This window comes from Oryzias latipes, chromosome 5, assembly GCF_053564925.1.
Source record: "Oryzias latipes strain Hd-rR chromosome 5, Olatipes_Hd-rR_3.1".
Lineage (NCBI taxonomy): Eukaryota > Metazoa > Chordata > Actinopteri > Beloniformes > Adrianichthyidae > Oryzias > Oryzias latipes.
The window spans coordinates 29,055,591-29,082,209 of NC_136241.1; the positions used below are offsets into that span (position 1 = coordinate 29,055,591).

Consider the following 26,619-nt stretch of genomic DNA (forward strand, 5'->3'; position numbering starts at 1 on the left):
GAAGGGCAAAGGTCAGGGAAAGACCATTCACCACTAAACTAATACACAGCTCCAGAACTGCTCCGAGCATCAAAAAAAGCAGAAAGTTGATGTCATTTTTGTATTTTTGTGAAATGAATTCATAGCGTTGCACCAATTTTGCATGATATGCAATGTATTTCATGCATTTTTCTTATTTGTTTTACGTGTTTTAAACCTATTGACTGCAACAATTGATTTAAAAAGATGGAAACAACAAGTTTAAAGTTCTTCTGCAGGGACAACAGCATGAGACATACTTTTAAAAAGTCACATTATGGTTTATTGAATCATCAATGAAAAACAAATTCGATTTTTAAAAGAATATCTGCCTTATTTGTATGATTGTAAAAGAGAAGCAAACAGTTAACATGTCTGTCCAGCAGAATCAGCTTCATACAAATGAAAGAAGTGAGATTTAAAAAAGTTTTGGCATAAAAAATGAATTTTTGTGTTTTTTAAAAAAAGGCAAAAATCATGAAAATGAAAATCAAGCATTGAACTGAAGCAGAGATTAAATGTATGTTAAGAAAAGCAAATATATTCTGATTTCAAGTATTTCTGTCAGCCAAAATACAGATATGCTATGACGGTATAAAATAAAAACATCTCATTCATACATGTCCTGCATGCATGTTTTGGGTTGCAATGATCCACTGAAAACTTGCTTTAACTATCATTTGAGTCTTTTCTCTGGATGATTTTTAAAAGAGGATGAAATCAACATGAATGGATCTTTGTGGAAAACAGCAAGCAGCTCATATTAAATACTCAGGAGAAGACGGGTTGTCACTGGTGGAGCCGGTTTCGTGGTAGCAGTTCGCCCCGGACAGTTTCTCACATTTGAGTTTGTATGCGTCCCTCTCTCGGACCAGCCTGCTGAGTTCGTGTTTCAGCTGCTCGACCTGTGACACCAGGCTGGTCTTTTCGTGCTCCAGGATGTGTTTCTGCTGCACCCGCTTGTAGCGGCAGGACTGTGCGTAACCTCTGTTTTTCAAGGTCCGCCGCTTCTGCTTCAGACGCATCACCTCGTCCTTGCTCAGGCCCCTCAGCAGCCGATTCAGCTCTCTGACGGACATGGACACCAGCTGGTCGTCTGAGAAGTGCATCTCGCTGGTGGATCGCCGGTGCGGTTGCTGGAGAGGGTGGTGCGCACCCACGACCTGCTGGGCCTCCGGCGACTGCGGGGACTCGCACCCGATTTCATCCTTGAGATATGTGTCCTGGCAGTGGCTGCTCGGGACGCCCTGCATGTCGGGGTGACCGGGGAGGCCCGCGTAGTGGTGGACAGGCTCGTTCAGGTGAGCGTAGCCCTCGTAGTCACCCTGGAAGGGCTGAGGGTGGTGGATGTGGGGCGCAGTGGGGTGCCCCTGCTGCGTCGCGTCAATGAGGGCCTCCATTGCGTCCTCGGGGGTCAGACCAAAAGCTTGGGGGTACATCTGATGAGGGTATCCGCCGTTGTTGTGCATCCAGAAGTGGTCGCCCCCGGGGGTGTTTCTCTGCTCGTGCGGGTTGATGTTTGGAGAGGAGGGCACCGAGTTGCACGGAGTGGTGCCAGGGGTGGAGGAGACGGAGTCTGGCCTTTGGAGCTGACTGCACGGCCCGACGAATGCGCGTTCCAGACTCTGCATCGTCTCCTTCTTCACGCCGAATTTCATCAAGTCAAAGTCGCCCACGAAATCCATGGGGATTTTTAGATGTGAAAGCGCCTCAGAGCTCATGAAACTGCAGCTGGCCTCGGCAGGGAGATCAGACAATTAATGCAATCACTCAGTTGCAAAAAAGAAAAAAAAAGTACTTTCCAACTTCGATTTGAGCTCAGATAAAAAAAAAAACCCTGAAGGTCTTCAGCCTCCCACCTCTTCAGACTGCGCAGTGGGATTCCTGGCTGCGCTGCTTACTCAGCTCCAGGAGCCACAAACTCAGACAGCCACGCTGGTAAACACAGGACGCACCTCTGCCCGCTCAGGAGAAACGGACTTTCTTCATAAAGCTTCTCCGGCGTGATGTCACGCCTGCCAGACTACACCTCCACGCTGCTCTCCAATGAAAACGCGCTGAAGAGGGCCATTTGCATAAAAGCTGCTCTTTCAAATTCAGAGTAGATTTCCATCTACAATACTTGCTCTTTAGTATTAAAACTCACATCAGAAAAACGGGATTTATAACTTTAAACTGCAGCACATAATTTAACCGTTGGTTGCTTTTTTTATGCTTCAATGTTTTTTTCTAGTAAAAAACTTTTAAAACTTTATGTTCAATAATGTTAGACGTATTCCTAACTACATAGGCCTAGTATATCTGATATATCTTTGTAATAATTTTGGAGTTATCATTCATTCATTAATTGTGACATTCGGCCTTAAATCAACGGAAGGGGCTGTAAATCAGTCATTCATTCAAACTGGGTTTTCGGCTCCGTGTCGCTGCTGAAACTGGTGAATACTGACATCAAGTGGACATAAGTGGAACTGCTGCTTTGCCAACGTTGGAGCCAGGAAACCAGCAGAGCTGCTACAGACAAACAAACAAATAAACAAAAAAGAGTATTGCAATTCTTTTAAGGTGCAGTCTACATTGTGGACCTGCAAAAGCCTTTGCATGGGGCACAGAATAATAAAAAAAATCACCTTGTAAAAATTATGAGAGAACATTAAACATTTCTTTCTAGTTGTGTTGCATTTATATCACGTTTTTGTCAGTATTTATCACAAAAAAGCTTTATCTGTGACTTGAGGGTATCTACCTTTCGATGCTAAATATAAATAATAATGTAAATGATAAAAAAATATTAATGTAAATCCAAGTGTAAAATGTAAATGTTACACGAAAAGTTATTTGTGAATAAACCTTGCATTTCTAAATCCTAAATAGAAATTTAAATGTTAAATATAAACGTTATAACTAAATGCAATCCTAAATATTAAATCTAAAAAATGAATATTTATCTAAATGTTAAGTTATACCTAAATGTAAATGCTATACATCTTATTTATTTAGAAATAATTTGTCAAATTAGTAATTGTATTTTTTATACTGAATTCCCTATCTATAACTAATCAGCAGTGGAGGTTTTAGGTATGGGCAGTTGCCCAGGGCACCAATTCAAAGGCGGCGCCGGCTCACTTGGAGCATAAAATTCTGTGCCACTATGGATTTCTATTATCTCTTTTCTTTCATGGAAACTATGAAACCAGCAAATCGGCGCCTCCTGCAGCTGCGCGCGCTGCCGGTCAGCCGACAGGAACGCATCACGCGGAGCTGCACGCGTTCCTTCAATTTTAGTCGTTTTGGGTGTCAAAACATGGAAATTTGTTCTCAATCAACCAGTTAAAAAGCAAATGCAACTTTAGAAAAAAAGCTGAAATAACCATCTCCTTTGACTACTTTTTTTTCAACAAAAGGAAATGATAACCATGTACCCTCTTGCAAAGGTTAAGCTGCAGTCAAATGTTTCTAATTATTAACCCTCATTGAACTGATCATCCACTAGATCCACATGTGTGTTGAAAAAAAAGACCTTTTAACAGTTTGCTGCATGTGACCTTTCAGGTCTTCCAAGAAAATCTCAATATGGAACAACATCAGCAATCTTCTAAGAGACGCATCTCTTGAAGTACACCAAATATTAATTCTATAATAACTTGAAGTTGGTTATACATCTCAGGGAAAGGTCAGGGCAAAATATTAAAGAAAGAGATCCTTTTTCATAAATGAGTGTGTTCTAGCAGATTAAACTGTGCAAATTCCTAAAGAAACAAAAAAAAAAGTTATCATGAAATTTAATCCAAGCATCCAAACGCACTCAAATGAAAATCGTGATTTTGGTGTTTTGAACATGTTCTTTTAGTATTTTTTCTCATGGTGTTGGACATATGTCAAAAAATTAAGAATAAAATCGCTTTACTGAGTATTCCTTTATTCAAATTGTTGTGAATCATGAGCTGCCGAAAAAATGCTGTTGTAGCAGTGACAAAAGCCACAAGCTCCCTGTTCCGCTTACTCAGACGCATCCACCTGCAGACAAATAGATCCACGTACGTTTTTGTTTTCCTTGTCTGAGCTGAAATCTGGCTCAAAACCGTTCGGCTGGGTATTTCTGATATTGCTCGCCCTTTTTGTTGCTCCTCTAATGTTAGGTTTGGGTTGTGAGGGGCTGTAAACTAACGAGAGAAGTCAGCGCAGGCTTACTCTGCACCAGTGGTCCACAACTCAGAGGTGAATCCCTGATGAACTCCTGCCTCGCTGCAGAAACTATGTCCTGGTAAACCACACAGGTTTTTTAATTTTTCCCAAAAAAAAAGAAAGAATCGTGAATAAAAGACCACTAGGAACACTTGTAACCCTTGTGCTATCCTAGGCACTTTAACATTGGGAGTTGGGTCATCTAGACCAACTAGACAGTGCTCTGAACCTTTTTTCTTCAATGATATGTGAACCTCACTGGTGTCCATGGATTACATGAAATCTTTCCACCTTTATCCACCTTTGTCATGGTAGGGAGAACACGTCAATGTAAGGGTGGGGTCATCTAAGATAGCACAAGGGTTAAAATAGATCAAACGATAATTGGAGTGGGACTTCAATGACTTCTGAATGAAGAACAAGTAGTTTGTTTGGAAGGGTTTCCAGATTAAAGCCTTTTTAGTCTAAAAATTATCTTTTAAAATATGAAAAGATGGCAAAATCTTAAAAGAATTATGCTCAAATGAACATCCCCATTTTCAATGAATTGTGGAAACGTTGTAAACAAGCCTGAACTGTTATGGTCATCCACGAAAGAATGAGTGCAGAATGCTGTGTCAACAACTAAAACAATAAGTTACTGGAAAGTCTGACTAATATTCACACAAATAATGGTCTCAAGGTGATCAAGAACAGTTCTGTTGAACTTTTGTTACATGTCAAAAGATTATTCCTAAACTGCCCCAAGCCGACTCTCAGCTGACACTTACTTTAGGTGAAAACTGACACCAAAACAAGACTAGAACAAATAGAAAATGCGGCACAAGAAACATTGTTAAAGTCAGGATTCATGTTGGAACACGGCTTTACATCGTCGGGCCTGTGCATGGCCAATCCAGATTAAATCAAGATTATATAAACACGGAGCCAGCGATGATGAACTGCACCTGCCCGTCGACTAACACAAAGCAGTGCACAGGTGGTTGCATCTGCACAGGTACATGGTGTGTGCTGTTAATTACAACATAACAGAAATCTAATACTGGCAGTGGCACGTTTTTCAGGTTTTCTGTTTTCAGTAACCACATCTTGACCTTTAAGATGTTACCTTTTCTAAACTCACAGAATGCCGATGCAGTGACCCATGACAGCACATTTTGTAAGCTTCAAAACCCAGATGATCCACTTTCTTCAGTCATGATACAGACAGTAAATAGGATGCAACTGATTCCAGAGGAGATAATATTTAAAGCTGATGTCAATAAACACAGCCTTCAAATTTTGAACTTGTTATCCACACAACCAAGAGGCAAACCTCCGTGCATCTCAGCTCCCACAGTGAAAACCCTCAGACTTTAGCGCTTTGGACATGCTGTCTTCACCTGATGTCGCATGTTACCCACCTGATGTTTTAGCTTTTCTTTCTGAGAGTATACACAACATCTCCTCACAGAAATGAGGTGCTCTGGTTCGTCTGTTTTGTAAACACAAAAGTACATAAGTACATAAGGAAAGAGAAACTTCACCTGCTCTTCAGTCGAGAGACAATCATGGAGCGCACATGCAGCATGAGGAGGAAGACCATGGCCAGACAGCACAAGGCTGAAGTCATGATTGCAGGAGAACAGCTCAGGTACGAGGAAACAGTCTGTGATTGAGAGGAAATCAGAGAGGCATTACTAACATGAACATCACCTTCAGGTTGAGACTCCATGATGGAAAACTGATAAAGGACCGCAGGTATCACCTTCGCACGTATCCTAATTGCTTTGTGGCTCAGGAGCTCATAGACTGGCTTGTCAGTCATAAGGAAGCCATGGATCGAGTCACAGCTGTCAGTCTGATGCAACATCTCATGGACAACGACATTATTCATCATGGTGAGGATGTAGCATCATCAAGGCAAGCCTTGAAAAGACACATTTCAGGACTTTGTTTTAAAAAAAAAATCCACCTTTTCTTAGTCTGTGATAAGAGGCCGGTGTTCAAGGATGCCAAACTCCTCTACCGTTTCCGAAAGGATGATGGGACATTTCCTTTCAATACAGAGGTGAAAATCTTCATGCGTGGACAGCAGCTGTATGAACAGTAAGAAATGCAACTTTTATCAGCTCAATCATAAAGTACAACCCTTTAACCCTTGTGCTATCTTAGATGACCCCACCCTCACATTTATGTGTTCTCCCAACCATTTAAAGGTGAATAAAGGTGGAAAGATTTCATGTAATCCATGGACACCAGTGAAGATCACAAATCATTGAAGAAAACAGGTTCCGCGCACTGTCTGGTGGGTCTAGATGACCCAACTCCCAATGTTAAAGTGCCAATGATAGCACAAGGGTTACAAACATTGAATGCATCCATACCAAATAACTTTAAGATACATAAGTTGAAGATAGATGGCAGTAGGTCAAGACCAACCACATCTTCTGTATTGTTGTCATTTTAAATTTTGTTCTTTGTCTCTAAAATGACAGAAATGTTTTTAAATGTCAAACCAAAGCAACAACACAAAGGCAGTTGGTGGCTGTTTGTAGTTGAATGAAATGATAAAGAAGTTTTATTTATTTATTTGTATATATTAATACTTAGTTTTTGCTTGAATAAACGTTTTTCTGTAAAACTTGTAAGACCAGGTGCTTTGAATTAAAGATTAAATTAGAGACCCACTCCAATGAAAATTGTGGGGCTTTTTTGAGTTTTTTTATACATGTCCTTGTGGCATTTTTCTGATGATGGAGGAAATTAAGATTAAAATTGGATTTCTGAGTCTTTATGTAATCTTTATTGAAATCGTGGAAAATCAGGAGCAGACAAAAAAACCCTGTTTTTTTTTTCTTTGTTCATTTAATAACAACAAGCTCCCTGCTCTGCTCCATTCTGATGCATTCACTTGCAGACAAATAGATCCATAAGCGTCTTTGCATTCCTGTATTCCTGGCTTCTGGATCAAAACTGTCCAGCTGGATAGCTCCAGTCTTGCTCGCCATTTTTGTTGCACCGCTAATGTTAGGTTGGGGTTGTGAGGGGGTGTAAGCTAGCCGAAGAGTGTGTAATAAAGGGATGAAGTCATAAATTGTAAGTGAGCACAGCATTATTCTGCGCCAGTGGTCCTGCCCACAACTCAGAGGTGAATTTCTGATGAACTCCTGCTGCTCTGCAGAAACTATGTCCTCGAAAAACAACAGGTTTTTGATTTTACCTAAAAAAGTATAATAGAATAAAAGCAAAATAATCATACTGAAAGAGCACTGGAATCGCTTTTAAAATTGAGAATTTAACAACTTGAGTCTCTAATATTTTTAACTATTTCAACAATTTCTGTGATATTGCGTATGGAAAAAGTCTAATAATCAGGGCTTTAAAGATAAAACGTTTAAAATAAGTTAATATTGATGTTAGTGTAAGGAAGTTTTTTTTAATCTAAAATACTAAAATCAAAAAGTCACTCGCAAAACGGAAAATTAAATGAAAGCAGCAGATAACAGCATCTCACCTGTCATTAGATACTTGAAGTGACTCTGCTCTTTTTTTGCAGCATTGTGTGCGACTGATGACATTTCCTTTCAGTCTTATAGCAGACAAAAACTCCATCATGATGCTGAGAGAGGAACATGGGGTTTCATTTCAACGCTGCTTTCCAGGCTACCTGTTCATTGACTGGCTACTTCAAAACGGGGAGGTGGAAAGTCGGTGTCAGGGTCTGGAATTGTGCCGTGCTCTGTTGGAGCATGGCATCATTCAGCATGGTGAACATGACAGACCTTTGTACTCAAACACAACCAATAGAAATGAGCTAACAGCCCCCTCTCAAGGTGTCCTCCTTTTGTCTTTTTGTTTCAAGTGACAAAGAAGCACGACTTCTTTGACAGTGGGCTACTCTATCAGTTCTGCATTAATTTTCGTCGACGCCGTCGCCTTTCTGAGTTGCTAAATGAAGGTAAACAAGATGAGGAGGGTACATCGACGTCTTCTCAGGAGGACAGTCCATTTATTCTGAAGAGAGGTCTACCGTCGGAGCACACAGCTTTTCAGTCAGGTATATTTCAATTCTGAGAGGTCTGTAAATATTTCCTTTGCTTCTGATTCTGATTTCTGCTCAATTTCTATCTCTAAACAAACTTCAGTATTGAAAAGAAAAGAGCTGAAACAGGTCACCGGCCCACGTCGAAGCAGCTTGAATGCCCTTCAGCTTCACAGTGCTGGTTTTCCTCCTTTTGAACAGCTGTCTACTGCTTCCTTAAGATGTAACCCTAAATCAGGCAGGCCAAGTGTTGCATTTTTAGGAATCATTTGTATACTTGTTTTTGGAAAAATGTTTACATTTTATTTTATTTTTTTTTCAGTCCTCAAAAGGCAAGTCACATGTGAAGAGTTATTGACTCCTGCTGCACCTTTTATCAAGAAAGTGTTAACAGTGAGTTTGGGTTTAACATCATCCATCCATCTATCCATCCATCCATCCATCCATCCATCCATCCATCCATCCATCCATCCATCCATCCATCCATCCATCCATCCATCCATCCATCTTCTTAACCCGCTGTATCCCTTTCGGGGTCACGAGATTGCTGGAGCTTGTCCCAGCTACTGCTGGGCAAAGGCAGGGTGCAGCCTGGACAGGTTGCGAGTCTCTCACATGGCACATGCACACCTAAAGATAATTTAGAGTGGTCAATCAACCTATGAAGCATGTTTTTGGACCATGGGAGGAAGCTGGAATGCCCAGAGAAAACCCACGCATGCACTGGAAGCACATGCAAAGTCCACACAGAAAGGTCCCAGCCGGGATTCAAACAAGGGCCTTCTTGCTCCGAGGCAAGAGCTCTAACAACATCCTCTTTATTAAATCAAAAGTAAACGCCCTAAGGTTGCAAAAAATAAAAGAAAAATGTCCTGGATTTATTGTAATGGCAAAAATAACACACAATTGAACTTAAATCCAACCTTTTCATCATTCATTGGGTTTATTAAGACATTGGCTCACCTTTTGCATCTTTGGGGGCGTTTTCACACCTGCCTCATCCGGTTCAGTTAGAACAGACAGAACAGACTGAATTTTTCATGTTAGTTCGGACTATGTGTGCCACTGAGAAAACATTCGTGTTAATTCTGGTCTGGACTAAACAAACAGATTTAGACCTGCTTGAAAAGTTAGTGTACCGTAGTTTGACACACTTTGGGGTGGAGCATCTCAGATTGATACCTCTGCTCCACAACTGCTATTAGCAACTCTATTAGCAAAAAGGGGAGATCCCAGATTCCAAAAACATCCAAGAGGAGGGGACCTGGAGGAACAGAACAAAAAAAAAGTCCAGAAAACAGTTTGGGTTCCGGCAGCCAGAAGTGAGGGGTGACATGGCATGGAATGGCAAAAACTCTCCTCCTGGGTCCAAGATGGTCAGGTCTTTTTGTCAGGAATTTGTGGTGGAGGACCCAAAATCCAGGAGACCAGGCATGGTGACAGAAAATAAAACATGAAGAAAACATCCTAAAAATCTAAGCACAGAATTCTCACAGGTCTCAACAGTATATCCCATGAACAGCTGCACAATGTCCTCCCCTACTGTCCTGAACCCAAATGGTTGGAGAAGTAGTCTGCCTGTCAGGTGCATGATTTTTGTACACATGGAAGTGAATGGAACATCTGATTTTACTATGTAAAAGGGTCGGGAAATACTTTGCATATATAAATATGTTGTTATTGGGTGTATGTACTGAAAATATGATCATTTTTCATCTCCCTGTGATTCCAGGTGATCGGGGACCCTCTTGGCTGGGGTTTTGTTGTCAGAGGTGCTGCGCCATGCTATGTGCAGGCTGTTGATCCTGGAAGCCCCGCAGCAGCAGCTGGAGTTAAGGTTAAAAAAATTAAAACTTTGTTCAAAATCACTCAATTTTCTTCTAAGTCTGTCAGACTTGAGAAATGAAAAAGCAGTCGTGATGCAGGCTCTGACATTGATTTTTCAGGTACGGCAGTTTGTGTGTCGGGTGAATGAAAAAACAGTTCTTTACCTGGATTATAAAACAGTTACCAGACTGGTGATGACTGGACCTCGAGTTGTTGTTCTGGAAGTTATGGAACCACTGGACTAAAAGCAACTCAATCTGAATAAATCCTGAATGTTGTTTTTTTGCAAATACGATAAAGATTAGAATATGTTGAAGTTAATCCTGATATAGAGTTCTTTTAGAAACAAAATTGCATGTACAACAGCAGCTAAAGCCAATGTCAAAGAAAAATAGGATTTCCTGTTTTTGAAAATGTTTACATTATTTTCCCAAGGTCTTTCTGAAGTATCGAGACATGTTTTGATCCAAATTACAAAAGGACGCAGTGAAAAATAGTACTTCATGTGAGCTACACAAGGTTAGATGTGTGGACTGGAAGGGGGTAAATAAAAATACAACAATACACAATGTTGTTATTTTCCCTTGTTACTTTTTGGACGTTTGGACACGAGCTGGAGCCTCTGCAAGTAAATAAAGTACCTGAGGTGTCTACTCTGCATTTAGTCAATTATTACTTTTTAGAATATCCTTTTTTAACACTGTATGCCCCAAGATGTGTGTTAATTAATTTAACTAAGCTATACAGAGGTGCACTGTGTACAGAGAATATTTGCAATGTTTTCCAATAAACTGGTCTTACACTACTTTGCATTTTCAACCATTGACCGGATCATCCTACTTCCTTGTCAGCATAGAGATTTGTCTTTGCATCTTTTTTTGTTTGTTTGTTTTTACATGTTTTTTAGTTCTTACAATGGCTAATTGCTGTTGCTGAGATATTTCCTAGAAGCTGTAATGACAGACGCCTGGACACTGGAAATATTTCCTGACTGCTTTTATTAAAAGGTGTGATGAGCCAAAGTTTACCAAAAGAATGTTTTCAACAGGTATGTATTTTTATAAATATGCAATTGCATCGATGTAAAAAAGAAATGTGAGAAGAATCAAAATCTAAAAGGATCTTAGTGAGATGGGTGGGATTTGTCAAAAAGGACATCTGATACCTCAGACTGTTAGTCAAAACTTTGCAAGTTGGCTACACAAATGTAAACTTCTAAACTGCTCAATATCTCACTGAAACGTGTTACATTTGGTAAAAAAAACACAGATGCAATGAAATATTACTTGTGTGAAAAGTTCTCACGACAATCCGTTGTTAGAGATATCAAATGGTAAACAGTGTCCAACTATCCACATAGGGAAAACAAAGAGTAATAAATGTAAACAACAAGGAAAATATGCAGTGGAAACTATACACAAGATAAAGAATAACGCATGTTATTTGGACTATTAGAAAGCTGGAGTGCCAGGAGAAACCCACACATGAACGGGGAGAACACACAAACTCCACACATAAATCTCAGCCAGGATTTCCAACCAAGGTTGTCTCTGCTGTGAGGCGAGAGCGCTAACCACCGATGCCAGCTTTACAGTCCATAGGCCAGTAGGCCAGGCCAATTTGGGTAATAATAACAGTGTGTATCCTCCCAAACATTACTTCATGTAAAATCAAATATTTATATAACATTTGATCTGTTGATTCCACTTCATAAAAGGAACAGCTATTTTAAACTTAAAGTTTGACAGGAAATTGTTTTTATCCTAAGGAAAATAAACATCGAAAAAATATATTCTAACTTGTTTGAAATGGAATTAAAGTCTGAATGAACTCTGTTTTAGTGAGTTAAGAAATAAGAATTTTTTAAACTTAATATTGTTCAACTTGGTTGTGGTTATGTAAATTTAGGATTTTTTTGAAAGATCATGTTGAAGACTTATTGTTACAGCTTTACTACTATTTCTGTTTATATTTGAAACAATCTAGAAAATCACCTTTGGCAAAAATGTGGAAATAGTCTATAAGATTTCCCATTTAATTTAATAAATGCACAATAAACCATGAATCTTTTCTTGATAAGTAATTTGATTTTCTGTGTAATTTAACAGCAATTACAAGGTTGTATGCAAACCAAAGCTTTGTTTGTACGTATATTATGTTACCAGTACAGTTGTACTTTCCAAGAAAAAAATAATTCTTGTAAAAGGGGGAAATCTGTTTTTTATTAAAATCAGATCAAGAAACCAAAGCATTTTTCTTCATGTGGAAGAAACCTAATTTTTAAAAAATATACACATATATTTGTTGTTTGAATCCCAGCAGTGATTTACAATGATAAAATCACTTCCGCCTCACATCAACCACTTCCGTCTTTGTGTACTCGCCATTTTGAATTGCGTGCTGTTCGCTACACTGGTCAGCTAACATGTTGGCCTGACCGCCAATAATAGAACTTCGAAATACGACCCAAGCAAGGGCAGCCTGCATTGGGATATTTTCAGGGGTTTTGGGTGTTTGTGAAACCGGCAACTCTCCTCCATAATCCGTTCCTCCAGGTGCTAACTTGTAAAAGAAAAAAAACAACAACCAGGAGGATGCCACAGAAACGAGCTTAGCTAGTTAGCCGAGCATCAGCACCGGCGGCAGTCAGAAGAGCAGCGGTTCATCATCACGTTTAGACTGGAAAAAAGTCATCTGTCCTCAATTGATGTTATGCCAGAGACTGTATCAAGCTAATCTGTTGACAAACTTTGAGGTGAGTGAAAAAGGTTTGATAACATAAACAAAGAAACAACAAAAACCTCCAGCTAATAAACCTAGCTTGCGGTATTGTGATGCAGATGTGAGCGGGTAAAGATGCTAATGCTACAACCATAACGCAGATAATTGTAAATAGTTGCATTCTTTTCTTTGATATCTGGTAATATAATAAATATGTCCCAGTGTTAAAGATATTACTCAATTATAGCATGAAAAGTAAAAACTTTAAATAATTAAAGTTTATTTTCACGTGTAAGTTATTGCAGAAGACTCTTCATCCAAACTAAGTATGGACTCACAATGAGGCGCAAAAGAAATTGCAAAGTTAAAGTACAGAGGAACACATTTCTAAATCAAGCGATGTAGGACAAAATTATAAATCACAATAATTGTCCATAAGCAGATGGGGATTTTTAAAATGAATAGGGAGCTGCTGAACTGTGCAGTTGGTTGCATTTTTTCTCTGGACTTGAGGTTGAGAAGCTCATTCCACCTCTGTGGGATCACTTAGCTTAAAAAGGTAGCTTGTGATCATTTGTGGCATGGTGCAGGACCACCTACTGGTGGCATAATTATAGTGGGCTGAAAATGATGCAGGCCAAAATAATGTTCTGGAAGGAAGATGCTGCTCAGTGAATCATAATGCAGGTAAGGTCTTTGAATCTGGGCTGCAGCATAAAGCTGATGCAGAGATCTTATGAGTGGTTTTTCCCCCCTGCTGGTTTAAAATATGACCTCCTGCCTTTTTAAAAAAAATCATTCTTTCAATTATTTGATTAAGTTGACAGTCTAGGTCCTTTTTGATTTTTCTACTCTACAATTTGCTTTATTAATCTCTCTCTCTATATATATTTATTTTCTTTTTGTGGTATCCATCTTTAGTGTAAAACCCCCAGCTTCTTCTTCTTTTTTCACAATAACCTGAAACTGTCCAAAAAAGCTCCATTCAGTGTATGGGTGTGACGATAACCTCATCACCGCACCACAGCACGTTTTTGTAATTTTTTTTAACATTCTGCATATGGTGCGTGATTGGAACTATAATAAGCACATTAAACACATTCATCTTTGATAATTTACTTTTTCTGCTAGTCCTGTGTTCAGACTTCGAGCCTCTCTTCACTTGCGCTGCGCACAGCTCTCACTCCCTCTACTTACACACACACGCACACACAAGTGCGGATTTTCATATGCACATACACATCCTCATTCTACAACAGAAGTTTCTGTCTCGCGAGGAAATACGACAAATTTACTATGTTCTAATTAATAATTTCCATAGTATTCATTTCCACTACAAGCTCCATGCGTTCTTGAGTGAGCGACGCGCACTGTCAGATTTCGATGAATATCCTTACATGTTTTGTTTCGGAACTATTTTGTGCAGCGCAAAGTTACGTGTCTATATAAACAAAGGCGGAGCCTCCTGCCCCGTGTTCTTCATGGGTGTCATGGCTTCATGGCTACCGGAAAGGTGACAAAGTGTCTGCTGTCTCGTTTATTACTGGGCAATATATAATATTCTGAGGAGATGTCTGTACCAGAGAGCACAGGTGAAGGCTCGCTTGCAGCTCAAGGGCGGTCCGCTGCAGAAGAATCAACACGCACCCCCAACACACTTGTGCGCGCTCTTACCTGCTACACGCACAGCGCTGACAGACATAGTCATTCTACAACACCTATATAGTTAGTTCATTAGTTAGATAGGTAGTACTTAGTTGTTGCTGTTATTTGTTAATAAAGAATACTGCGTTGTAAGTGTATTTAGTTCCGATGCGGGGGGGGGGGGCTGGTTCATCACCGTGGTGATCAAAAATCCCACACCGTCACAGCTCTAATTCAGTGTGACATTTTGTCAGTCTTTTTATTTCCAAAATCACAAAATTTGAGATCAAACTGTTTTTATATTTTATAACAAAAGAGCAAAGATGCAGAGGAAAAAAATAAGATGTTTAAATCCACAAAAAAAGTGAAGACGATGTCTATAGACAATGTGAAACATCTCTAAATAAAAAAAAATGACAAAGCTCCAATGAGCTATTACAAAGTTCTTGTAATCTTTGTTCTAAATGACTATTTCAAAGCTAAAAACCTTTTGAACTATTGATGTTAAATTTTGAACAAAAACAATGCTTTTGAATGAAAACATTTATTGCTGTGCCCTTGTAAACAACTGAGCTGATTGGCAAACTCATTGGTGGATTCAGGTACCACTGAGGGAGAAGTGGCCTTGTGGCAGAGTGTCCGCCCTAAGGCTGGAAGGTCGTGAGTTCAAACCCCAAAGACTCTAAAAATGGGACCAAGTGCCTCCCTGCTTGATTGGATTGGGGGGTTATACCACCAAATATTTCCCAAGTGTGTCTGTGTCTGCAGCTTACCGCTCCCCTAGAGGATGGGTCGAATGCAGAAAACAAATTTCACACACCTAAGTAAGTGTGTGACAGGTAATGGAACTTTAACTTAAGTAGGATGCTCATGATTAAATGCGCTTCGATATTCAATCATTTGTCATATTTCTATTGTAAAAGTAATTTTTTGGGAAGAAAGGTATAACTTTTCCCATAATTAGACATTTTTACTGAACAGTGAAACATTCATCAATTAACTATAAAATCTTAATAGTTTCGTCAAAGTTTGGTTTAGTCTAATTACTGTAATACATATAAATAGCAAACATGATTTAACATAGCATAACAGAGCACATATCTTCTTCTCTTACTCTAAAATAAAAGATTAGAGGTTGCCTGTTAAAACTAAAGAAATACATAAATTTAGACTGCAACAACTAATGGGATATGGGTTTTGCTAGAAGTTTCCTAAATCTAGCATAAAAACTCACTATATCTATAATACACATTTTATCACTAAAATTTACTATATCTGTTTCATTTCATTGCTTTATTATTGTATTTTGAAAATTGTAATGGATTTTTTAGCTTTTATTTTTATTTTTACATTATTTTTTTCCCAGAAAAAAGTTTCTGTTTATTTCTAGAATCTTGTTTTATTTTTATCTTTATTCTGAGAGTCATTATTTAAAAAAAAAATTTGATAGCAAGTTTGAGTCTGTGGTTCCCTTTTCTTTCAGGAGAAATGTACCAACTTCCAGTGAATAATCTCTCAAGAATCAGGAAAGCCAGGAAAAAGGTGAAAAAAACACTTGAGGACATTGGACTGCAGTTCTGCAAGGAGGCTGCAGAAGTAAGTTTGTTTTTCCTTTTTTTTTGTTTCAATCAGGGAGAAGAAAGTAGATATACATTGCTTTAACAGATGTAACATTAAATTATTTCCAATAACATTTAAAACATACCTGGAAGTAGAAAAAGTGGTCAGGCTTGGTTTACAAAAATCATAGACAATGTAACTTTAAAACAAATGTACAGTGTTCCCTCATTTATTCTGCCAATACATTCTGAGGATAACCTGTGATGAGGGTAAACTAGGATTACAGATGTTTAAAGGCTGTACAAACCCCTCACTACACTCTTTATACACTTTTCTCACACAGACATGAACATTTTCACACTTTTCTCTCTTGCTTAAACTCTGAGATCAAACCTTTGCAGATAAAATAAGTATTATTTAGTAGTATTTATAATAGGAAAACAAAAACCCACTCATGATTGAAGATTTATGTAAAAGTGGCGAAGTGAACACATTCCTTTACTGGAGACGTGGCTTGGATCAGACAGTTTGACAATGATATACAGCCAATCAGCAGTCAGTACACAGTGTGCTGTGAAAAAAAATAAATTGATCTAAAAAACTACGGAACAATAATCTGCAAGACCGCAAAAGGTGAACTGTGATGTAGCAATTGATCAAACCATTGCAAAATTTATTACATATTGTCAGTATCTGATGTATTTTTGCACCACTTTTTAGGAGTTTAAAGATTTTTGCCCAGATGAAGAAACTGTGAACAATGCCCTCTCTCTTGACATCTTCTCTTGGGATCCATCAAACTCTAAAACACAAGTAAGTTGTCCCTTTTTAATTTATTTAGTTTTTAAAAGTTTAACAACTTTAATGTTATTGTTTCTGAGTTAGTTCATTTTCTAAAACTTATTTTGTCCTCAATACTTTTCAGAAATACAGGTCAAAGACATTTTGCTGCTCGGAGTGCTCTTTTTCTTCAAAATTTTACTCGGGCTACAAGAACCACTTTCGCCATGTACACAGGAAACTCCTTGACAATGGCATCCTGCTTAGCTGTCCATACTGCGCATTCATTGCCAACAGAGGAACCCTGGAAACCCATGTTAAAATATTCCACGTACCCATTGCTGCCTCTCTGTCATATGGAAATCCACAACAAATATTGCCGGAAAGAAAAACAAATCCCGAAAGCAACTCAGTGGGACATGGAATGAAGAAAGTTATTTTCTACTGCAAGAAATGTTCATTACGGGATCCTCTCTATGATGCTGTCAGAAGGCACATCTACAGGGAACATTTCCAGCATGTTGTCTCCCCATACGTTAGCATGTCCCCAAAATCAAAAGTAAAAAATGGAGCCAGTTCTGCCAACAACATCCTCTTTTGTAAACGGTGTCAGTTCTGTGCACGTACCTATGAGGCATTAGTGCAGCATGTTTTAGATTACCATGAACACATTGGCTCACAAGTGACAACCATGATCGGACATGCCAGTGTTGTAGCCCCCGTCCTTTATCCTGCATCTGTAAACCACAAAACGTCTTCAGTCGTTGACAACAGTCAAACACTTCGATCTCAGCTAACAGTCCAACCCGCGGTTAGCTATCTTCAGCCTGCACAGTCTATAGTTAAAAACAAGACAACCCTGCCCATGATCGAGATGCGTGTGCCGACTACTGGCCATGGCACAGCTACAGAAAATGGTGCTGCTGGAGTGAACACTGCTCGAACGCAGAAGTGGAAAATATGTACCGTCTGCAATGAGCTGTTCCCGGAAAACCTGTACAGTGCTCACTTTGAGAGTGCACACAAGGCCAAGAAAGTGTGGGCTCTAGCCAAGTACATCATGAAAATCCACAACTTCACCAGCAAGTGTTTGCTTTGTAACCGGTATCTTCCCAGTGACACCCTGCTTAACCACATGCTTGTTCATGGGTTAACTTGTCCTCAGTGTCACACTGCCTTCAACAGTGTTGAGAAAATAATTGAGCACACCGCTCTGGCACACCCCGAAGAGTATGTCGGGCCCCCTGGTGCATCACCGCTAACTTTTGATCTCACCTTTAAACAGGGAAAATCTGGAAATATTCAACTCGCTGTCTTAACTTTTAACATGAAAGAGTCAACCAATGGTCAATATCAGGCTGCACCAATCCAGAAAAACATTTCAGTTCCCGTCAAACTACCCTCCACCAACATGATTGACAAGCCGAAAACGTTTGTTACGCTAATGCACAACAGCGATGTTGGAAAAACAGTTTGTCCACTGTGTTTCACAATCCTCAAAGGCCCAATCTCTGACGCCTTGGCCATGCATCTGAGGGAGAGGCACCAAGTTATCCAGACACTGCATCCTGTGGAACAAAAGATGACATACAAGTGCATTCATTGCTTAGGAGTTTATACTAGCAATATGGTAGCATCCACAATTACACTACATCTTGTGCAATGCAGAGCTGTTGGGAGGAACCAGGCAAACCAAGGTGTCAACTCTGCACTGACTGTTGGCTCATCAGTAGCTGGCACTCTTAAGAGACAGCAACCCATACAGGCCTCCACCAACTCCAAGAGGATGAAAGTGACCAATGTTCACACGTCAGACACGTGTCAAATGTCAGGCAATGCATCTCCTAAATCTGACGGCCTTGCTTTGGACCCTACAGGGTATAGGCACAAGACATCTAAGGTCAGAAGAGATTTCCTGACCACTTACTTCAACCGGAAACCTTATCCTTCTTCACAGGAAATGGATAAGCTGTCTACGAGCCTGTGGGTATGGAAGGCTGACATTGCCAATCACTTTGCTACCATGCAAAGGTTGTGCACAAGAAAGTGCAGGACCAGAAGGGTTTATGTCAGACTTGGCTTTGATATGAACATTGTAAAGAGATATAAACACAACCTCATTTTTGATAAAGGAAAGCTTGTTGGAATTTCAACCAGGTCACCCGGCTTCAGGCTAAGGACCTCCAACAATCAAAAATACAGGAGTTTTAAACCGGTCCCTGCCTTAAAGTCCTCTACATGCACAGAAACCATTTCCATTGACTCAGATACTGATCCAGAGACGGAAGATGCGCCTGGTGAGACTAAGAAAGCTGACACAGATGATGAAGATGTAGTGCTAGTGGACGAGCTGATGATGAAGGAGAAGACTACTTCTGTGGAGATGAACGTTCCCTCAAATGACATGGTAATCTCTCCACAAGATGAGAAAGAAAAGGAAAGTTATCTGCCAACTGAGATGGAAATCCCAAGCCCCTTGCAAGATGAAAAAGAAGTTCAAAGTCCTCCACAGGATGAGAAGGAAACTCCAAGTCCTCCGCAGGATGAGAAGGAAACTCCAAGTCCTCAGCAGGATGAGAAAGAAACTCCAAGTCCTCCGCAGGATGAGAAGGAATCTCCAAGTCCTCCGCAGGATGAGAAGGAATCTCCAAGTCCTCCGCAGGATGAGAGGGAAATTCCAAGTCCTCTACAGGATGAGAAAAAATTTCCATGTCCTCCGCAGGGTGAGAAGGAAATTTCAAGTCCTCCACAGGATGAAAAGGAAATTCCCAGTCCTCAGGATGAAAAGGAAATTCCAAGTCCTCCTCAGGATGAAAAGGAAATTCCAAGTCCTACTCAGGATGAAAAGGTAATTCCAAGTCCTCCTCAGGATGAGAAGGAAATTCCAAGTCCTCAGCAGGATGAGAAGGAAATTCCAAGTCCTCAGCAGGATGAGAAGGAAATTCCAAGTCCTCCACAAGATGAGAAGGAAATTCCAAGTCCTCAGCAGGATGAGAAGGAAATTCCAAGTCCTCAGCAGGATGAGAAGGAAATTCCAAGTCCTCAGCAGGATGAGAAAGACAGTGGAAATTCAAAGCCAAATGAGAGAGAAAGCCAAAGCCCTCTGCAAGACGAGGAAGAAATTGAGGAAAGCTCTCTCCAAGATGTCACAGAAAACGCTGGAGAAAAGGAGAGCGCTCTGCAAAATGGGGAAGAAAATGAAAGTTCACTGCAAGATGAGAAACCAAATTGGATCTCAATTCAAGGTGAGAAAAAAATTGCGAGACATGACGATGACAATGAAAGTTCTTTGCAAGGAAATAAAGAAAATGCTGGTGTGAGCCGCTTGTGTTCAACATAAAGCTGTTAGTTTTAGTGGAGTTTACATTTAAAACAAGAACTCCAATGACACCATAAAAACAAAATTGAAACTCTTACCTTTCTGAACGCATTCATTTAAGGGACTATGCTACATAATACCGTATTTCATGAAACATCATGTTAGTCGTTTTGTATATACTTATGTCATTGTTAGTTTCTTTGCATTTTGTATTTACTGGGTTTTGTCACATCTTTGTAATATTTTACTTGTTTACTTTTTTCCACTCAGCTAAGATGAATTTTGGTTATTCACTTTTAGAAAATGTAAAATATGTTAAAAGTGTATGTAAATGATTATATGATGTGTTATTAAAAGTTTTTTTGTTGTACCCTGTCTCTACCAAAGTATAATTTCCTAATTTAAGTTTTTAATTAAGAATCTTTATTCAGGAAAATCTAGTTTAAACAAAATTTGACTAGCTTTTATCAAGTAGGTAAGGACAATTCTTAACACTTAAGCTCAGCTTAATGATTGTGTTGGGTAATAAGGCAGTAGTGATCAGTTTTTACATTTTTCTTATAATCTTGGAATTTTATGGTATGCGTTCCTACAAGGATGAATTGGCTCCATGAACTGAACTTCGGCGTTAAGCTATGCTTACGTAGTTTTATGTTGGATAAATTTAAAAATCCCACTCCGATCATCTTTAGTGATATTTCCAAAGCATTCCCAGTAATTATGATAATGTTTTTTTTTTAATACACTAAAATAAAATTGAAAAAAATCTGCTTTTTGGGACAGTTTCTGCACGGTGGCAGTAGTTCATTAAAATTTTGCCTCAGGAAGTCGGCAGGAGCATTTGCAAGTTACAACCCCACCTTCCCTCCCAGGGAAAATAGTTTTTGGGCTGCCCAGCGTATTTTCTACGTCACAAGAAAAGTTCTTTTCACCTGACTCACAGCGATTTGCATAAAGATATTGCCGGGAATGTAATTTTATACTTAAATGTCTTCATATATGCTCTCCATAATCAGAAAAACGCTACAAGAACACGTTAAAAATAAGATTTTGCTCACATGTTTGTTCCCGTTTACAACTGTCACTCGACACTGAATGAAGAAAATAGGAGCAACCAGGTCGGAAATCCAGATTTGATGATTGGTGGAAAGCAGAAGAGGGCGGGACTTGTGTCTAATTCAGTTATTCGATTGGCTCTCTTCCAGTGTACGTCACTTTAGTGTCAAAGTAAGAGACTGTTACAAAAAATATATGTATTTCTGGGCTCTTGTTTAAATATTACCTGATCAGAATGCTCAGTCAACACAAAATAAATCCTAAAACTGCTGTAAGTATGATTTATTAAAGCAAAAACAACAACAAACAAACACTATAGCTGTGCTTTCGACGCGCTTACGCCGTTGTTGTGTTTCCTTAGCAGGTAGTTTAGCACGCGAGGCTAACAGGCTTGTATATAAAAATAAGGGTTAAAAAGTTGACACGTAGAGACATTTGTTTGATACTATACGCGTCGTAAGATTAATCTATTTAGCTAAGGTTGAAATGTGAATTGTTAGGTAAAGCGGGTGACTTCTTGCTATCATAGTTTTCGTTTCATTTTTGCTCTAACGTTTTGCAGACTAGCTAACCCTGGCTGTTAAGTTTGTTCCGATTGTTTAAACATTTATTTAGTAGTGCGAAAGTGAAAGCATATAATTAAGTTTAGCCATCAAAGTCAAATATGTTTTAGATTAGATAAAACTTTATTTAGCTTAATCATCTCACAATGGGGAAATTCTCTAAAGACCTGATGATTTTAACTGATGATTCATCAGTTTAAACTGATGATTCTCTAAAAACCTGTTCTAAACCTGATGCATAAGCTGCATAGAAGGATAAAGTCACTTTGCCTGCTGTGTGCTTGCAGGTTGCATAAAGAATCTCTGACGTGACAGATGACTAAGTGGAAGAAATCATGGCATCTGAGTAGGTTGGCTTCACACTGGAGGTTCAAGCTCACACAATGTCCCACTGTAACAGAGAGCTGGTCCGGTTCTATTTAGCCTATAAGATGTCATGCAGGGACTATCCTGTGTCCCTGCTGAAGCCCACAGACGATGGGGGAGAAACTGAAGAGGACCACTCCGATGCCCGGAATCGCAGGCTGGTCAGCAGTGAGGACGGCCGGCTGAGGAGGTCCTGTCCCTGTTGTGCTAGCATGGACGCCATCAAATCAACTCTCAAAGATTCGGCCGATGAGTTTGAACGTCGTTTCCATCAAGGTTTTAGTGATCTCTCCGTGCAGCTTCATATCACTCCAGACACGGCCTACCAAAACTTCAAAAGGGTGTTGGATGAGCTGTTCAAGGATGGGATCAACTGGGGGCGCGTTGTGGGTTTGTTTGTCTTTGGTGGTGCGCTGTGTGTCGAGTGTGTCGAGAGGAATATGGGTGAGCTGGTCTCCCGCATTGCTGAATGGATGACCCAGTACCTGGATGAGCAAATAAGTCCATGGATCCACAGTCATGGAGGATGGGTGAGTCTCTTCCTGACATAGTCATGATTTTTTAATGTTGGTCCAGGATCAAGTGGACGGTGTCTGTAAGTTTATGTTTTCATTGTTGAGTCCATATCTTCAGTTTTCTTGACATTCAAAGTTCTGTTTTATCCTGTTTGTTTTTTTGACAGAGTTAGTTAATTGCTGCATCTCTATAGTCATCTTTCATTCTGATCCTTTATATAACTTTAAAACTTTTAAAAAAAAGCAACATTTACTTATTGGAACTGTGGAGCTGTAAAAGAATTTCCTAAGTCCTGATTCTCCAGAAGCCACTTTAAGTCAAAAGTTAAGCATTTTGGCAGAAACCCAGTTTTCTGTTTTTTTATAGTTTCAAATCTGATTTACGTTCAGCAGAAAACATTCTTCCATCTATTTTTTTTGAAGAGGAAAAACCAACATCTTAGACATTTACATGGAGATTGTTTTTTTTTTTTTTTTTTAAAGTGAAGTGGATGGTGTTTGAAAACTCCCTGTCAAGTCTGTTTAAAGGGCCTATATTACGCTTTGTCGAAGCATTTTAGAGTAAACTATTTTCATATATAGGATCATATATTACCTTTGGCACACAAAATAAGAATTTCTTATTATTTTCAAGTTATTTTCTACCTGGAAGTGAGACGACTCATTTTTTGTGTGAGAAATTAACATTACAGTAACTTAAAAGCTCAAAAAGTTGAATTTGCTTGATATGAGCCCATTAAAGATTTACTAAGCATTTATAACATTTATGATAAAAACAAAGCTTAGACATCCTTTGGAAATAGCAGTGGAATTACAGTGATATAGTGATGGGATGATGATGCCTAAAGGAGTGTTAATTTCTCAACACTGTATTGACAAAGTGTTGATTCCTCTATAGTGACCCCTGCAGTAATTCTGAAACTGTTAAAGCCCCACTTGAATTAAAATGGGATCATGTCAACATGTTTTTGTAACATTTTTCTCATGATGGAGGATATATATATATATATATATTTTTTTAAACTGCAATTTTTGAGTATTTCTTTATTCAAAATGTTGTGAATCAGGAGAAGACAAAAAAAGCCTGTAGTTGTGACAGAAACTACAATCAGTAGGTCACAAGCTCCCTGCTCTGCTCCATTCTGATGCATCCGCTCGCCGTTTTTTTTAATCTTTTACTTTACACACAGAATAACAGTCTAAAAATGGATTCATTCATACATTTTAATAAGAAACAAAAGTTTTTGTAGTCTTTGTTTCAAAATGATTTCTCTTGGTAGGACTTCGTATGAAAGTGCAATAACCCTTGAATCCCTCATCTTCAACAGCAATGAGTGGTTGACAGTCTTTCGTGATCATCTTCACCGTGGCCTCATCCGTTGCTTGTTAGGAACTGCAAGTTAAAAAAAAATCTTTAGTTTAAAGCTTAATTTTTATTAATAATATTGCAAACACACACAAAGACTATTTTTGAACATGTCAAAGACTCCCATGAGGATTTTCATATTCTGTGCTGCCACATTGAGCTCTATAATGCCTCAGCATTGATGGATTGCTCTAGTTCAGTGTTTTTCAACCTTTTTTGAGCCACGGCACACTTTAACCTTGACAAAAATCCCGCGGCACACCAGCATCCCAAAAAAAAAAAAGAAGCAGAAACTCATAGTCTGTTTTGATTTACAGCCCCCCCCCCCCCCCCCCCCCCCCCCGGCAATCTGACGTGCATTTTTGTGATAATTGTGGCAGAAAAAGCAGGAAGTTGCAGATGTTTTTCTAAAAGATGTAATAAAAGTTAAGTTACATACAAGCTGTATGTTCGTTGTGTTTTCAAGACGCTGTCCCTTTAAGCCAATGCATCATGGGAGATGTAGTGTAAAAACTGCGAGAAAACGGCAGAAAGACTCGCGTCTCTGAGCTTCATGGTTTTGTTCACTTGTTACACGGTCTGATACCGGATTCTGTGGAAAGCTACACCGCTAAAGACGAGCTTTAGCTGGTGTTTTTGTCGGAACTGACTGAGTTATGAGCTAATTTGGAACAAGGAAGTGGAGACTTTAACCACTTCTGATTGGTCAGACTGATGACATGTGATTAAGCCTTCAAGAATGATTGGTGGAGTCGTGGAGACAGTAAAAGCTGCGGGACTTTTCCTTACACAGTTATAGCTGCAGCTATTTCGCGTCATTCTTATCAAAATGTCTTTAATAGAATCAAATAAACACAAAGAAAAAAGTATTTTATGATCGTTTATATTCCTAACTACTCAGTGTTTTATCAGGACCTGTTTGGATGAACAAAGAGCTGATTTCCTGGAGATGGGAAATGCTTTTAGATCAGTTAATGAGGGCAATTTTCCACGGCACACTTGACCATCTCCCACGGCACACTAGTGTGCCGCGGCACACTGGTTGAAAAACACTGCTCTAGTTGATGCTCTGTGGAGTTGACACTTCACTTAGGCCTACAATGAAATGACGTTCATTCATCTGAAAACAATTCAAACTTCTTACAGAAAAGAACAGACACGTGTTTCATTCAAAAAGTAAAAGTAAACAATGCCTTTCTAAAAGCGATACACACATCGATGCAGGGTTTCACTTTTGTGGGGTCGACACAATGCTGAAGCAGTGGTGGTGCCCGTCCCATCACTACAGTGATATATATTTGTTCCGCTAAAGCCACTGAAACTTTCTCCTCTCTTTGGGATTGCAGGATTGCTTTGCACGGCTGTATGGCCAGAACGGCGCTGCAGAAGCGAGGAGATTTCAAGAGACGCTGAAGAAGTGGATGCTGGTCACAGTGGCCCTTTTAACTGGACTGCTGCTGGGTGTGCTCATCACCAAGAAACGGTGACGGTGCTTCGTTGTGCTCGTCACTTCACGCCCGAGTTAAGCTAAAAGGCGAATGTTTACATTTTCAAACCTCTGCTGCTGCACTGACAGGCTTTTGGAAGGCTGCGTCACATCTAATTATGTTACAGCAAATAGTTTTATCTTTTTAATGCACAGCAGAGTGCATCATTTAGCAGAGTGTATTGTTTGGACTGGAAGCTCTTTAAATGAACCCGATAAGCTAAGAAACATTGACACATATCTTTTATTTCTTCATTAACAGACAACTATGTGTGGTCACACAGCTGACTCTTATTTTCATTTTGTATTGCAATGCTCCTAGTGTTACCTGTGCTGGAGATTAAGGCATGCTTCAAAAATAAATATATTTATGCTTTTTTGTTTTTTTTTTCTTATGTTTTGAAAGGAATCATATGGTCAAATGTATGTTATATTCCACGACTCCTCTTCCTTGAACTTCATAGTTTTTTTGTTTGAATTGCTCTGAGACTCTGGTGACTCTTACCTGGATAATTAATGCCCAGAAATTGTAAATACATTTTTATGGATTATGTCCATCTCTTTATGCACACTAATGCTTACCCAGTCAACATTATCAGCATGTTGCTTTTATAAAATGACCTAACATTAAACCTTATATAAATGAGAAAATATGTTTAAAAAATGTTTTTAAAAATGCCTACTTCATTTACAAATCTTTCTCTTTACTAAGTTTAATATTTGTGACTAAAACACAAAGCAAGTTCTAAATCTGTCACTATATTATGGAGCATAAGAATGTGCAGAACTCAATGAACAAATTACTGAGCAACCTAATCAAATGTCCTAAAAGTACAATCAAACTATAGGATAAGTAGAATCAAGATGGAATTGGACGTTATTGTTTTAAAAACATGCCCATTAGTCTACAAGTGTGAAGTATCTTAACCCTTGTGCTATCCTAGGCACTCTACCATTGGGAGTGGGGTCATCTAGACCCACTAGACAGTGCGCTGAACCTTTTTTCTTCAATGATTTGTGATCTTCACTGGTGTCCATGGATTACATGAAATCTTTCCACCTTTATCCACCTTTGTCATGGTAGGGAGAACACGTCAATGTAAGGGTGGGGTCATTTAAGATAACGCAAGGGTTAATTGTAAAAAAAAACAAGAATCAACACCTTTTAACCTTTTCATATTTTAAAAGA

General features: G+C 39.2%; 4 protein-coding genes across 6 annotated transcripts; 3 read left to right on the forward strand and 1 right to left on the reverse strand.

Moving 5' to 3' along the window:
- Positions 1-278: 278 nt before the first annotated feature.
- Positions 279-1,985, reverse strand: mafbb (v-maf avian musculoaponeurotic fibrosarcoma oncogene homolog Bb). The gene has a single exon (XM_004069090.4). It carries the CDS (start codon positions 1,737-1,739, stop codon positions 777-779), a length of 963 nt encoding a protein of 320 aa, XP_004069138.1. The 5' UTR covers positions 1,740-1,985; the 3' UTR covers positions 279-776.
- A 3,668-nt stretch (positions 1,986-5,653) lies between these two features.
- LOC101165050 (DEP domain-containing mTOR-interacting protein) lies at positions 5,654-10,873 on the forward strand. Its single transcript, XM_078948114.1, has 8 exons — positions 5,654-5,836; positions 5,905-6,083; positions 6,168-6,291; positions 7,774-7,952; positions 8,048-8,242; positions 8,331-8,620; positions 9,960-10,064; positions 10,174-10,873. The coding sequence occupies exons 1-8, from the start codon at positions 5,754-5,756 to the stop codon at positions 10,297-10,299; spliced, it is 1,281 nt and encodes a 426-aa protein (XP_078804240.1). The 5' UTR covers positions 5,654-5,753; the 3' UTR covers positions 10,300-10,873.
- A 1,509-nt stretch (positions 10,874-12,382) lies between these two features.
- adnpa (activity-dependent neuroprotector homeobox a) lies at positions 12,383-20,448 on the forward strand. Of its 2 annotated transcripts, none has more exons than XM_023955158.2 (4): positions 12,383-12,809; positions 15,903-16,015; positions 16,700-16,792; positions 16,905-20,448. In XM_023955158.2, the coding sequence occupies exons 2-4, from the start codon at positions 15,908-15,910 to the stop codon at positions 20,097-20,099; spliced, it is 3,396 nt and encodes a 1,131-aa protein (XP_023810926.1). In that variant the 5' UTR covers positions 12,383-12,809; positions 15,903-15,907; the 3' UTR covers positions 20,100-20,448. The 2 variants fall into 2 exon arrangements, with proteins under 2 accessions (XP_023810926.1, XP_078803712.1); XM_078947586.1 differs by having other exon boundaries at positions 12,417-12,809; positions 15,906-16,015.
- An 829-nt stretch (positions 20,449-21,277) lies between these two features.
- On the forward strand, positions 21,278-25,808 carry LOC101165300 (bcl-2-like protein 1). 2 transcript variants are annotated; one of them, XM_011475412.4, is made up of 4 exons: positions 21,278-21,405; positions 21,985-22,043; positions 22,121-22,593; positions 25,291-25,808. In XM_011475412.4, exons 2-4 carry the CDS (start codon positions 22,013-22,015, stop codon positions 25,429-25,431), a joined length of 645 nt encoding a protein of 214 aa, XP_011473714.1. In that variant the 5' UTR covers positions 21,278-21,405; positions 21,985-22,012; the 3' UTR covers positions 25,432-25,808. The 2 variants fall into 2 exon arrangements, with proteins under 2 accessions (XP_011473714.1, XP_011473713.1); XM_011475411.3 differs by having other exon boundaries at positions 21,314-21,405; positions 21,985-22,593.
- Positions 25,809-26,619: the final 811 nt, after the last annotated feature.